The 15,239-nt window shown below is 33.4% G+C and overlaps 1 protein-coding gene across 8 annotated transcripts in view; it reads right to left on the bottom strand.

Annotated features, from left to right (window-relative positions):
* The window catches only part of Zasp52 (Z band alternatively spliced PDZ-motif protein 52), a 195,600-nt gene that overhangs the window by 25,495 nt on the left and 154,866 nt on the right, over positions 1-15,239 (bottom strand). For 4 of the 8 annotated variants that reach the window (XM_069815456.1, XM_069815455.1, XM_069815454.1 and 1 more), the window contains 3 exons: positions 11,202-11,433; positions 7,600-7,746; positions 2,841-2,919 (listed from right to left, as the gene is read on the bottom strand). In XM_069815456.1, coding sequence (XP_069671557.1) covers positions 2,841-2,919; positions 7,600-7,746; positions 11,202-11,433 — 458 coding nt within the window. Of the gene's footprint in view, positions 1-2,840; positions 2,920-5,641; positions 5,690-7,599; positions 7,747-11,201; positions 11,434-15,239 lie in introns of all 8 variants that reach the window. The other 4 variants (XM_069815458.1, XM_069815460.1, XM_069815459.1 and 1 more) reach the window with 4 other exon arrangements.

Below are 15,239 nucleotides of genomic sequence, written 5' to 3'. Positions count from 1 at the left end.
AGATGATGAGCATATGAAGCAGTGGATTTTACATGGTTTTATATAGAGATGTCAAGGGACTGGACGAAAAGAGCATATTATTCGGGATAGCATAACAAACGGGCGTGTATTATCAGGGTTTCACTGTGTGTTATATTGTCAGAACTAACTATAATATAGTGATGCATCACTACAATCATTGCTGTGAAATGTACGGTATACATACCGTAGTTATGTTTGCATACAAGACTAAATTCCTTCATGAAAATAATTATTTTTAACGTTGTAACAGTGACTTCCATGGATTTAAAAAAATATACATTTTTTTTATTTATTTATATACTTAAAAACTGCGCAAATGGTAAAGACGATCTTTGTAAAGGAGCACAAAAAAGTGATATTTTCGTGTTCTATTTATATTTGCACTGGACTATAGTGAACTTTATGTTGTCAGCAAACAGCTAGATACATTAAAAAGACTGATTGATTGATTGATTTATTGATTGATTGATTGATTGATTGTATTTGCAACAAAAATACCGATAATTATTTATGGAATTTAGTTAATAACATACATAAATACCGGTATTAAGAAAAATTCTGTGCATGTGAGGAATATTGTCGTACATGAATTATGATTCTGAATCGTGATAGTTTTGGGATATAAACAAATTAGGCTACTGACAGAAGAAACCACTAGGTACGTCTTAACACTACAAAATTACATCTTTGCAAAGAAACTGATATTTGAAGAACATGGATAACAAACACTCTTAGAAGGTTAATAATTTTACCAAACAATTTTTGCCAACAACAATGTGTGGTTCAAACATTCTAAATGACACAAGCTTATAGCTTGGGCTCAATTTCGAAATACAAGATTTCACATTTGTTTGAGTCGGGTAGAATACTAAAAACGGATAGGTAAGGAAGGATGGTAAAACACAAATGCAAAAAATCCATGCTGTTAATACAGGAAAACTAAACTTACAATGTATTTTGAATGGGTAACAACTTACAATGCCACTAACAAGTAAAGAAAACCAAATCTTAAATTACTTTAGTATTACTAGGTTTTGGATCACATATTACGTTATATTTATGGAAATTCCCAACATTTTCAGGAATTTTAAGAGATTTGGTGCAAGTAAATAAATAAACAAAACAGAGGAAATGACATCCCAAATTCAGTGCTCAGGACGTTTACCAGGTATTCCATTTTAAATTGTGTTTATCTGTGTCATCTTATTCCAGTGTTTAAAAAGATTCAGAACATTTGAAAGGCATCAAGTAAAACTTACTGTTGATTACATAAACTGGATAAGATAGGCTATGAACTACGGATTCATGTTTCAGTGTTTCAAATGTATAAATTTAATATTAAATGGTAACATCTTGGATAACGTAAAATTTGAAGTTTATGTATATAGGAAATGTTAGATTCGTTAGATTCCTTATAATTATTATTACTATAGGCTTACATAAAAAATTAAGATACAAATTTGAAACAGCACAAATCTCAAACGGTTCCTAGGTCATCATACAACTACATGTTTTACTGGATTATGCAAATTAGTGTTATCGAATTTTGAAATTTGTTTGTTAGGACAGTGAAATTCGAACTTCCTTTTACATAAATTACTGCATGTTGGCAACATTCATAGCATACCTTACACAATCTATCTCCCTGTTAGTAAGTACCGGTACTATGTATGGATTTATGAAATCTTAATATTTTTAATTACACTTGCACTTAAATAATTCTTACAATTAAGAAATACGATCTGCACATTGGTTTTCTCTTTTGTTATCGAAATATTTTGTAAGCCTAGTTCTAAAATTAAAGGTTTTTAATATCATACAGATAATGCCTATAAAGACTGCATAGACTTCAAAACTTATACATATGAATTAAGTTAAAACAATTTTGCTATAAATTCCATTAATATTTTTTATATATTAAAGCAAAAGAAATAACAGTATTTTCCATGTTCCCATACTGGTTCCAGAATTATCCAGTTTGAGTGTTATTTATCACCTGCAAAGCTATAATGCCCCAATAACTGTTCAAAATTAACTGAGTAGGTACATCCAAAATTTAAATGATGCTATGATTTTATGTTGACAAAGAGAGTACATCAGTACTGGCAGACAGTTTTTTATGTTTTCTCTCACTTATGAGTATTTCATACAGGGACAGAGTGATTGTAAGATATAGAACGTGATTTTGATCCATGGCAAATGTGTTTTTTTTTCTTTTTTAAAACTTCAATTAATGTTGAGAAAAATGCTTTCTCTGGGGAACAATGCTCAAGCAATAGTGATCAATTCTACCCTTCTCCACAGTCAGGATAAGAAGGATTTATCACGCTTTGTAAGTTGAAATCATTAACGGTTACTGTCACTGGACAACGATCAAGTAACAAACTGCATAACAAGTAGGCTTACATGTGAAAGAACTCTTCTCTTCCGATCATAAACATTTGTAAGCCTTTACATTTTGATGTCTGGGAATTCCTTTATTAACATCCCGTACATCCAATGAGACATGTGATTAAACTATTCTTGTCAAAATATTTCATACATTCATAACCGGTGTGGAAAATTAAATTTATTTCCTATTTCCCCACTGGAATTATGAAGTGTAATGGATTTAAACCAGCAAAGAAAACTGTAAGTTTATAGATGAAATTGATTACAGTTAGGCACATGTTTTTTAACGTATACAGTACTGGTACCATAACCAATAATACTTAAAATGGCATGGAATACAGATCCATGATCAAAATGATGTGTTAACTGGAAGATACTGAAGAGAATGTCGGATTTTGTGTTTCACTACTAACTTAACTGTTACTTACCAGGAGCGGGGCGCGCCGGGCTAGTAGTAGGAGCAGAGGGTGTGCTGAATGGTTTCGGTCCAGCCAAGCTTGATGGAGCCTGATTAAAAAAAGAGGCACTACTGAAAGGCAACTGAAAATTTTCGCCATACTTATGTCTGTGTTATATGTAACATATGTCTCTTAAAAGCCTATATAAATTTAAAGTTACTTGTTCATATTCAGATTAATTTGCAATGGATAATAATTATTATTAAAGCATTATTTGCCAAATTGAATTCAGTTTAAATAATTCGTTACGATGTAAGGTAAATAATTTTCCTGTGTAATTTGTAGAAATAACATTACAAATTCAAGAAAAACCATTTTCTCTCTGATCACAAACAGAACTAATAAAATATGTAATCTTTTGGTAAAAACCCAGTGTATGGGTACAAGATTTATATTCTGTTTACTTCAGATCTAATCTTGTCTTGTATAGACTTCTTGAAATTAAATAAATAGTCATTTAGTGTGAAAGGCTGTTCACATACTCTAAAAAGTGGAAGGTATCATGCAATTTCCATCAGAGAATGAAGTACATCCAGTTATTTAAGATAAATTATTATTGGGGAGAAGTGGACAACGTTGAAGTAAAGTATCATACAAGTCAGACAGGATGCTGTTACAATAATATATCTAATCTATTATAAGTGAATATATTTTGTAACAGATCATTAAGGAACAAGTTTTCAATCCAGCAATTAGATTCTTTAAATGTGCTTTAAAGGAATCACATTCACATTTAACAACTAAAACACAGATCTTTTCTGTAAACTGTAAGTATATAAATATGTTGTACACTATTTCATGGCTTTAGAAAATAATTTTTCATAAGAATATACAGATCAGCATAATTTACTAATCATAAGGTTCCTCAACGTTGGTGTATGATAGTATGGAATGTAATTACATTTTTAAGTTAAAATAAAACTAAGTAAAAAACGTTACAGTGAAATATTTGTCACTCTTGTATATCAATTCATGGGACAAGTCGAGGCGTTGGTATACACATGAATGATGAAAAATTTGTCACATAATCATCTGCCCTCTAATGAGGGTGACCAAAAGGATCCAAAACAATGATAAAAAAATTTTTACAAATTTGAAGAAAATTAATAAATACAAAGACAAATTAATTTGACAATAATAAATATTTAAATTTTGAATACCAATACAATTACACAAGGAAAGCTGTAATTAAGAAATATATCTCTATCTCGAATTTTATATTCCGCAATCATCATAGCTCTAATTCTAGTATTGCATGAACATATACTGGTAAATTAAACATTTCACTTTTTATCACTCTCGTTCACTACTTCCTTGTGCATATCACAGTGCATGCACTAGAAATTTTCTATTAGCCAGAGGTTCCCAAACTTTCGTATCTTACACAGCTCTTGAAATATTTCATGAAGTTTACATTTCTGTCTTTGTAAGAGACAAAGGAAACGAGAAACCAAGCAAAAATAAATCGGAACAAAGCGCAAGACCTCACTAGAAATTTGATAATGGCGTACAGTTCCCGCCGAAACTAGTTACTACTAAATAAAGTACGGGTATCCTATCTAAAATCTCTGCTATGAATGAACTTTGCCACAATTCTCTGTACTGTATTTGAATTATATGACATACCGGTAATAAATTAGTTTGATAGATATCACAATCTTTTTTGATATGAAATCATACTGGTACTGAAGTTAAAGTCTTGCAATTGTAACTTTGAGGTCATTTCATAGTTTCATAATCATAATTCAGTATATGAAATGTAAATTCAGTTATTAAACGTATTACAAATTATGTTAATTAATTTCATTACATGACTTGTCTGATTTATACGTTGCGGCTGTATATTTTTCTGTCCCTCATTCTGGTCTGAGATATCTGGCAGTTTGTATGGAGCACACCACACTTTGGGAACCTCTGCTATAAGCTTCTGGAGGCAGCCAACGAAATAAATATAAATAAGGGATACACACAGTGCTTTTCTTCTGGAGAAAAAGATGGTGGAACTCTGTGTAGAATATATTATAGCAGACATGGAAATGATTATTGTCCAGTGCACGGGAATTTTGTCGTTTTTAACCTCCTTTTCGTAAATCTTAAATACTTTCAAGGCTTAAGCGGAGTTCAAGAAAAAATATAATTATTAACACATTTTTCGGTTCTCAAATGAAAAATACCACAAAAACGTGCCGGAGTGATGGTATGACACATTCCGCCAGAAAAAATAAGCACTGGATACACATGAATCCATATTGTATGTATGAACTCGTATTATTGAAAATATTATCGGTAGTTTCTTTAATGCAATTCTTTCAACTTTCTAAAAGTTATGGTAAAAAATTGACACAAATTCAAAAATTTTTGGAAAAATCAATTTTCTACATACAATGATACAGACACAATAACTATGAAGACTGGACGATACTTTGTTTTCATCCGTTTGGTGTAGGACCTTAAAATAAATGAAAAACTAATTCATATGGATTCATTATTCTAATGTTCTACATCAACATTGTATGGTATGTGTACAACAATAAAAATCAGAAAATTTCTTTACGTAAAAAAAGATAAAAGTCTGTAAGGAGCTATGTCCACAGTATCAGAAATTAAACATTAAAATAACTTATAAAAGTAAAGCTATAGAAAATATTTGCTTTAATTAGCACAAGCAAAAACTGAAGCTGTCGAGGTTATCATGTTAGCACCACACCACGATAAGTTAGTGAAGCGTGAGATCGGTGCACATTGCATCTCTCGGCTTCTGTCTATTCTACCTGAACTGGGCGAGGAGCACTGACGTGTGTCGTACCTCCCCTGGGAGCCTGCAAATACACATGTCGCCACTATTCCATACCTCACACTAGTGCTTCATATTCATTTCCTGTGTGATTGTGCAACATTCGGGACATATTGCAATTTTGCATATCATATTCTTATTATGATTTTCACATTAAAAAAATGGGATTTTTGGTGAAACTGGCGGAACAGCGAGGACAACAACGAAATTCCGTAGCATAGCTGTGCTATACTGCAAGCTTTTAAACGTAGAACTACGTCTAGGACTGCATAGTAAATTAAAACCGTGAGTAATGTAGATTATACATTTATTTTGCTTTGTTACTTTTAGTTACAGTTTTACAGGAATGGGTGAAATGAATTCTTGGACAAACTGGGTCTCGAAACTCTCGTAATTAAACTCGCAGATAAATGGTATGATTAGCCTACTTCATCCACAGATAGCTTTGCCTTTGAGCTACAGAATGAGGTACCAGTGTTACGTGTTTCTAAAAGTAATGAAATAGATTGTGTTCTCCATTTAGTCTCTCTGTTGCTAACAATAAAAACAAAACAATAACTACAAAAATCTAAATCGCAGAAACATTTGAATACTGCTTCATGTCAAAGCCGTCTACATTTACAGTAGCTCTGTACACAACGAAGTAAATTTCCACTTTTGCGAGTGGTCTTCAGCCAGGCCCTGTACTCTCATTTTCATTCGGCTTCCGACATGATATTATATGGTATCTTATGAATCCTTGTATCCACGGCCATCCCTCTTAGCGCATTTCATCGATTGCAATAATATTTTGCTCCAAATTCCTCGGGCTTGTTTGAAATTTTCACTACTACTCTCACAAACTGGATTTCATAAAAAATAAATCCGCGGCACAACAGCCTATTAGAAGCCAGGTCCGACCAGCATGTCCACATGCTTCCGCAGAGGTGAACGATCATCCAATCAGAACAGAGGTATCATGTGGTTATCACGATAATCCCCCAGCCGTTCTAGCTGGTTTCTGCAACTGGACTTTGCTACCTAACGTAGTTCCCCAAATTCATCATGATGCTGGGTAGGCACTAGTACCATACACTGGCCGAAATTTAATCAGAAAATTTCTTACCCTTACCAGCGCGCATTCTGCAAAAACTGGATCTCATAGCTCTCATAATTTAACTCATAGATAAATGCATTTTTATACGTTGATAGCATTGTCTTTAAGCTACAGAACGAGGTACTGCTCGCTTCTCTATCTCAACTTACACTAATACAATCGGCCCTGATTTATACCACGGCACAGAGCTGAGGTCACTAACTAAAAACGGCATAACTCTTATAGTTTTCGTGTTTCAAATTTTGCCTTTTTTGGAATATCTAAAACTCCATACATACCTCCTGACCTCAAAATCGGGGAAGGACGTAGTTCTACATCAAAAGAAAACAGTCCCGTTCAAAATGCGACATATGATCAGCCTGGTAGTATATCGAAATATTAATCGGAGTAAATTTAAAGCTAGTTCCAAGAGCTGAGGAAATCACGTAAATCCCAATTCCTATCTCCAGAATATAATTCAGTAGTACAATAGAACATTTTTGTACATAAAATGTCAATGTTATTATGGTCTAAAAGTGCTTCTTTTGAGTCTACAACTAAAGTAAAGGTGCTTATAATGATAATTGAAAAATCATACAGGAAAATACATTGCACGCATAAATTGAAACAACGCACTATATTATCAGATATAAAGAGACAGAAATGATTACCACTATTAATCACATGAACCAGCTAATCACAGCTACTTCAATAATTTACATGTTAAGTCTACTGGATGTCTTTTACAATTAACATATGATTATAATGATAGTGGTAGCCACCTCTAGAAGTACGTGCAAAAAGAAGAAAGTATCCCATCTCCGAGTGTGGTCGAAGTGATAAGTGATTAAATAATGTACCTTGTTTGGTTTAGTGACTATTGGTTCAGGAAGGCTTTTCACTGAATCAGAATCATCAATTTCTAGTGCAGGAATGGCCGTAATGATATTTTTCATATTATTCTCTGTTACAAAGTTATTTTCTGGCGTCCTGTGCTGGTGAACAGACTGAAAAAATTAAGTTTTAATAGGAGAAAAATGGGGTACAACAACACAAAAACACTCAAAAACCAAAAGAGCTATTAAAACACAAAAATATTACCTACGTTTTAAGTGGGGAAGACTGTAGACAATAAACACAGAGCAAGAAGTAGCTTAAGAGCGAGATTTAAGAAGAAAGTAATCTTATCTTCGAAAATGAAACTGACACTTTCTGCACACTTGTGAAATCTTCACCTTCCCATAGATATTGTGAGTCTATACTCTATACCGGTACTAATTTTGACTGGATCACTAGCAATGTGTCAAACCTTCTACCTACAATTCTGAACACTTGTGGTAAAACAATAATTTTCTATTTATTTGACTCTCTCATAACAGTCGAACTATAAATTCGCTTATGGTACTATTTCAACAAGAATGAAACGTTCTATTACGCATTTTGAACGATGAAGATAAGATTTTTTTTTTTTAACCAAAAGCGGATACTTGACTGTTCGTCATTCAGCCATGTGAGGTCAGTTGTACAGACCAATTTACTGACAAAGTCATTGCCAAGAGTTCGCTATAGGGGGCTGGTGATGAGATGAGATGATGATGGAGATTTGTTGGGGTGCCACAGGGGAATTGGAGATCCCGGGAAAAACCCCTGCGTTACCTAGATCAAAAGTTTGCTCAACACAAGTTATAAATCGGGGTTACGCCAGGTCCACAGAATTATAAGTCCAGTGCTCTAACCACTAGATCACCATGGCAGCAGGTATGAAGATATCGATTGTGATATTTATGAATGTCTTTATTGTGATGTCTTCAGTAATGATTTTTGTACAAAAGTTACGTTCATACTGTACTACCAGTAATGATTTAAGTTTTTATACCACTGGCACTTCAGTCAGTTTTCAGTTACAAGGCTACTATACAATTCAGAAATTGATTTTACATAAAAATGTGATTTAAAATATATCTGCCATAACAAAATACTAATCCAAAATACACACGCACATTACAACTTGTACATTTTCCATTGTTAGTATCTAATGTCTAACAGTGATAACTAGGGTTGCCATTTTTTTTTTTTTTTGAAGAAAATACGAGAGACTAAGGAATCTACAAAATTTCACAAAGAAAACAGGAAAATTATTCGGTTCAGTTACTGAAAAACAACTATATCCTACACTTCGGCAGCTAGGCTTAAATTAATAGTATTTTGAGACCGATTTTATCTCGCATAATAGTTGAAGTCGACTTCAGTTTGCAGTTATGATTTGATTACATGTGTCGTGCTCCTGTTTCGAACATCTGTTCAATTATTGTTCATGAGCTTAAAACAACCTCTTTGTATGAGCATTACTAGTTGGTATGCTTAGAATAAAACTCGCCAATTTTGCCAATTTTTCCAATTTATAACATTAACATGGTTTGATTTTAATCAGGTGAGCACTAAAACCCATTTATGGCAAGCATTAGGCCTATGTTCTGTAAAGATTGCACATTTTAATCCATTTCTTGAACAACAAAATTCATCGTATAAATTTATCATTTACGGAAAAATCAAATGTTTAGAATTACAATTTTTACATTATGCAAAAATAAGGAAGAAAAACGTTTGAATCGAAGAAAAATATGGGAACCGGGAGACTGTTTAAAATTAGGGACAAATACGGGAGATCCCGGGAAATGCGGGAGGGTTGGCAATCCTCGGATAACACAAGTGTTTAATATTGACTCAAATATGGTTGAATATGTTCAACTCATTTTACGAGTAATACTCTTAAATTTAATTTTAAAAAATACCCCAGTCTAATGTAAAATTAAAATATTAACAAGACAAGGAAATTATTTTCTTCCCTGAAGACAAAATCAACTCATAGTTTTGTTCAAATCCTTCATTAAAAATTTTATGCTAACCGAATAGTTATTATTTTCATAAATCACCACAAACCCTAGAATTCAGCTGTGCAACCACTGTTCATATAAATATTCATTTTCTAACTTTTGCTTATTCATATTAAATCAGTTTCATTTTCGCTCAAAGTAATATTGTGGACAATTTATTTTTAATTTTTAAGCGTATTACATTTCTCAAGTAAAAACTAACTAATCTACAGAAGACTGTCAAAACAGTTTACACAATTCAGTACCTCACCATAAGCCACTTCCTCGCATTAGTTAAGTTTGTGAATCATTCAATATAAAGAATAATCCATTCATGTAACACACGAACATCAGACATGGTTTCACATTACATAAAAATAAAATAATATTCTGACTTGAGTGGCACAGCTGTGTCTCTTGTATTGTAACTTTCCAGATTACAGTTATGAAGCCATACAGCTATTAACACAGTGCGGACAGTTTAAAAGTCCCGAAACACTGCTCTGCCAGTCGGAAGCCCAAGCCCCATGCAATCACAGACTTCCCCCCTCCATTACAGTATGGCGCTCTTCCCGCCTGCAGTCAGTCGTGAGTGAGATTTCATCAGAGGACAATTTTGTTGTGCAGTCGTAAGATTTAATTAGAGAGTACAGTAGCATTGTGCAGTGGTGATATATCTGTTGTGTTTGGGTAAAGGGGTATAAGTCATTTTTTTATCCAGGTGGAATTTTGTTCCCCAGATGAACACACAAGTTAAATTATACAAGTGGGTGTGCAAAAATCAAAGAATACAAGCAGTTGATGTGTTTTATTTGTGTAGAAAATTATTTGTAATAAGGGTTCCAAGTTTAATTTTCATTTATCTCCGAACTCATTTTTATGACTTATCTCCCTTTACCCAAACACCACAGATATTTACTGAGTCATTGTATATGCATCTTGAAGACGTACATCAAGTGCAGAAAGTTGTGTGGCAGAACAAGACAAACTTTTAAATGTAAATTTCCTGGCAGTTCAGTTCCAATACAAAAAGCTATATTAAAGTTAGTGGAAACTGGACTGACTAGAAAAGAAAACAAAGACGCCATAAGCTAGTCCTGATATAATTTATTTTTTAATTGGTTTATTTTACGACACTTTATCAACTCGATGGTCATCTAGCGTCTGAGTGAAGTGAAGGTGATAATACGAGCGAAATGGGTCCAGGATCCAGCGCCAAAAGTTACCCAGAATTTGCTCTTAATGACTTGAGGGGAAACCCCGAAAAAAATCTCAACCAGGTAACTTGTCTCAACCAGAATTTGAAAACCTGGGCCTGCCTGTTTCACGGTCAGACATACTAACTGTTAGTCCACAGTAGTGAATGTCCTACTATAAATGCAATGATAATGAATGCATGTAAAATGTGTCCGTGTATGTGCATGCATATGCTTGCAACACGTTTATAAGTATGTATGTCTGATGTGTGAATTCCCTATTATTAGATACTGGGGAACAAGAATAATAAAGCAACAATTTCATACAAGAGACACGTTCTTGCCACTCAGTCGTCTCACCCTGGTTAAAATAAATAAGTAAACCAAACTTACATGGAAGGGGAGAGGGCCAAGAGTGCCTGGCTGGGGGGAGAGGTTTCCAGGACTTACGGGAGCCGGTGCTGGTGCTGGTGCTGGTGCCGGTGCCGGTGCAGGTGCAGGAGCACGAGCTGGTGCAAAAGAGGGCGCTGCTGATCGAGCAGGTGCCGCAGCGAAGTTGGATGCTGGGCTCTGGGGGGCTTTGGCCAGTGGCGACGCAATAGCTCCAGCAGGTATCCGACCACCACTGCAAAGTCCAATGTCGTTAAAACTACAAAACTAACTGCCGAATTATGTTGTTCTATGTGGGTAATACCACACATAATTATAGTAATAGGAACATCTAATAAAATTATGTTACACATGGTTATATTTCCTTTTCAACTGCTCTTAACATTTAAAATGTGTAGCGATTGTTACTGAAGAAAATGAATTAAAGTTAACTACATTATTACTGAGGTGTCAAAATGTTTCAAGTTATTTGGAAGTTGAAACTGATCCATATACTTTAACATTGATTTAATCATAAGTAAACTTTAATTATTGTTTATCACTTATATGTACAACATTTAATGACATATGGAGTTTCCATATAGGTATTAATTAATGAAATAAATTATATATTATTACAATGTACCAAAGTACATATGATATTTCCGTGCAGAAATTCTGCGTCATCATATGATTAAGGATGAGTGGAACAGAGAGTGTGGCTTAGCGGATAGAGCGTCAGCACGTAGAGCTGAAAACCCAGGTTCAAATCCCAGTGCTGGAGAGAATTTTTCTCTGTTCCACTCATCCTTCATCATATGAAATAAATTATGTTTTTACAATGCAGAAAAAAATACTAAGAATATTGCAAATTTAAGTAACAGAACATACTGTAAAACATATTTTTCAAGAACTCAACTAACAGTACCATGTATTTATATTTTAGAAACTATTTGTTATACTATACATAAAAAGGTTTATTATAAATTATAATTTTCAAAGAGCATACCAGTCAGTTCGGCAGCTTATAAATAATCAAGATTATCTGTTGTCTTTTTAATAAAATAATACACAAGACTATTACTGACTGAGGAAATTAAATATTTAACTAGGTTTTTTTTTTACAAATGACAGGTGCTCGACCGTTCGTCATTCACCCATATGAAGCCAATTGTGTAGACAGACCAATTTGCCGACAGAGTCGTTACCCAGGGTGCACCATAGGAGGCTGCTACACTCGCAATGAGATGAGATTATGATGGAGATTTGTTGGAATGCCACAGGGGAACTGGAGATCCCTGAGAAAACCTGTGTGTTACCTCGACAATGGGATTGCCCGACACAAGTTATAAATCGGGGTATACCAGGGATCGAACCCAGTCCGCAGAATTATAAGTCCAGTGTTCTAGCCACTAGATCACCATGGCGGCATAGTTTAACAATTTAAATCTTAGATTTCCAATATTGGCTCCATATTGAACTTCAGGTGAAAAATTGAGATGGAAAGGGTATCCTATGGGAAGAAAAAGCATGAAAAGATGTAGACAATTAGAGGCATATTTGGAATCGAGTTTCCAAAAAGAGGACACGATAAAAGTAGGTGGAGGAGGAGGAGAAGGAGATGATGCTGGTGATGAAGGGTATCTACTCCCTTTTTTCACCTGAAGTCGAGGATATAGCCAATCTCCGAAACGTTGTGAATTCCTTATTCATTATCAACAATGGGAAAATTCAATCTATATCTCTTTCTAACAGTACATCAACAATCTTAAATGGATTTTTTCTATCCCCTGATCTTCCTTACTTCTTAAAAAGTGTTGGTAATCCTCAATTCATGAAAGAAGATTGTGGTAATTATTTATAAATAAACATTGTAATCGTACTAAAAGAGCAACTTTATACCTATGAGCCTATGAATCATTTTAACAATGTGCAATGCATCAGAACTGAAGCAATAAATTAGTATATATATATATATATATATATATATATATCTTACAGAAAATCTGTTCACTGAATAACACCTATTTGACTCCTTTTAATCAGTTCTTTTTCCTGCATTATTAACTGTCCGAAGACAGGTCTGAACCTCACCAAGTGATACCAACAAGGCACCACTTATGAGGCAACTAGGCCAGGAGATAATGGGGTAGGATGGCAAGTTCCTTTCCCCCTTTTCTTGTGTTATGAGATGATAAAGAATCTATTGTAAAAGATTAGTGATTGAAAGTAGAGCATACTATGTGATTATTATCACAACAAAATGTTTATTATTTTTTGCGTTGCACTTTAAGTTTTACAAAGTAATTTAGCTTTCATTCAGATTATTGAATTATTGTAAGTGAGTGCATTTAATAGATTAATAAGCATCTACACTAACACATTCCGCGTTCCAATTAAGTCAGTAGAGTAATGCAGAACTATAAATTTGCCATGTAAAGCAACATGTTCTAAATGTCTCCTCTTTGTAAATAATCAAAGCAATGTTAACCTTTACTAAATAATGTTGCCTCGGATAATAAATTATTTTAGGGGGCATAATCTTTTTCGCTTGCAAATTGCAAGCAAAATCTCATTATTATTATTTTTTGTATGTAAAATAAGAATAGAAATTGGAATACCAATTTAATGTAACTAATATCCCTCTCCTTTAGAGAAAAAGAAAATGAACATTACCTGCTCTTCAACCTTTATGTTGTCAGCAAACAGCTGCTACATTAAGAAGATTGATTGATAAACGTACCGGTACAAAATAATTAATTCTGTGAATATGTGTGTAATTGAATGGACTCTACATATTCATCCCACCCCCTAAAGAAGACAAATCCTGGTTAATCAGCTGGAATTTCTGGTGGACAAAGACAAGTGTGTATCTCATTTTCGCTGTCATTCATTCCACATTTTATCCATTAATCACCATCGTCTCTGATAGACCTACAACATAGATTCACTTCTTGTTCGTTCCCATGATATACCACAGTGAATATAGAAGACGGTAAAGTGATCTAGTCTACATTTTTTATGTATTACTGTTGGAGAGGGATTCTCGAGATGAAACGATTAACAAATTAAGTATCTACCATTACCATATATATATATATATATATATATATATATATATTAAGATATTGATTTTAGATTTTAAAAAATGCTGATATACCTAAGACCGTCGATTTCAAATCTAGAATAGATGCATTATAATGACATTCAGAACATGTCAAGACTAACATCCTAAACTTCAAATCTAAAAAAATAATTAATTAACATGTTTCAAATACATATCATATCAGTATAGTAATGTTTTAAGATATATGAGAAACTATAAAACACATTCCAATCTTTTACAATTACATTTAGCATCATATTACTGAACAGGAAAATTAGCTACGTTATTATGTTACTTGTGTACTGGTATTTATTATGACACATCATAATTATTTAATATGTGTATTAAATGTACTTAGAAACTGTTTGTTACCATAACTTAAATTAACTACGCCAACTTAAGAACGAAACTATATTGTAAAGTTCCAGATTGTTAGATTTTTTATGTTCGTTTCAATAACAAAATGAAATGGAAGTGTTCTCACTTTTGTAGTCTGTTTCACAGATCACAACAACTCGAAAATTTTTCAACTTGAAAAGAATGTTCTGAGGCATAAAAAAAAAATTATTAATTATATAAGCTATTTTTTAAAATTAAGTATAAAACAATAAAATTTACAAAGTTGCAACATTTAGTTGTACACCGTATTTTAGTTGTGCATTTATAGAACTTAAAGTAAAAGATTAGGCCTATAATAGTTGAAGAGAAAAACTGTAAAGGCTCTAATTGGAGTTTGTGTTTTTATCTAGAGCATTTATATCTCTGCCTAAATATTACACTAACGAGGATAGGGATCGCTTTTGGGAATTACAATTTTGATGATTCTGATTCCGATGGAAATTATAAGAAGTAGGTCTACAGCAAAGCCAAATATTATAGCTACTGGTATTGAAAGTTGCCGAGTTAATGGCAACATAAGTTGTCATATGCCATTTTGTATTTACATGTACTAATTA

Source organism: Periplaneta americana, chromosome 16 (genome assembly GCF_040183065.1).
Source record: "Periplaneta americana isolate PAMFEO1 chromosome 16, P.americana_PAMFEO1_priV1, whole genome shotgun sequence".
Lineage (NCBI taxonomy): Eukaryota > Metazoa > Arthropoda > Insecta > Blattodea > Blattidae > Periplaneta > Periplaneta americana.
This window is presented reverse-complemented; position numbering and strand designations above follow the sequence as displayed.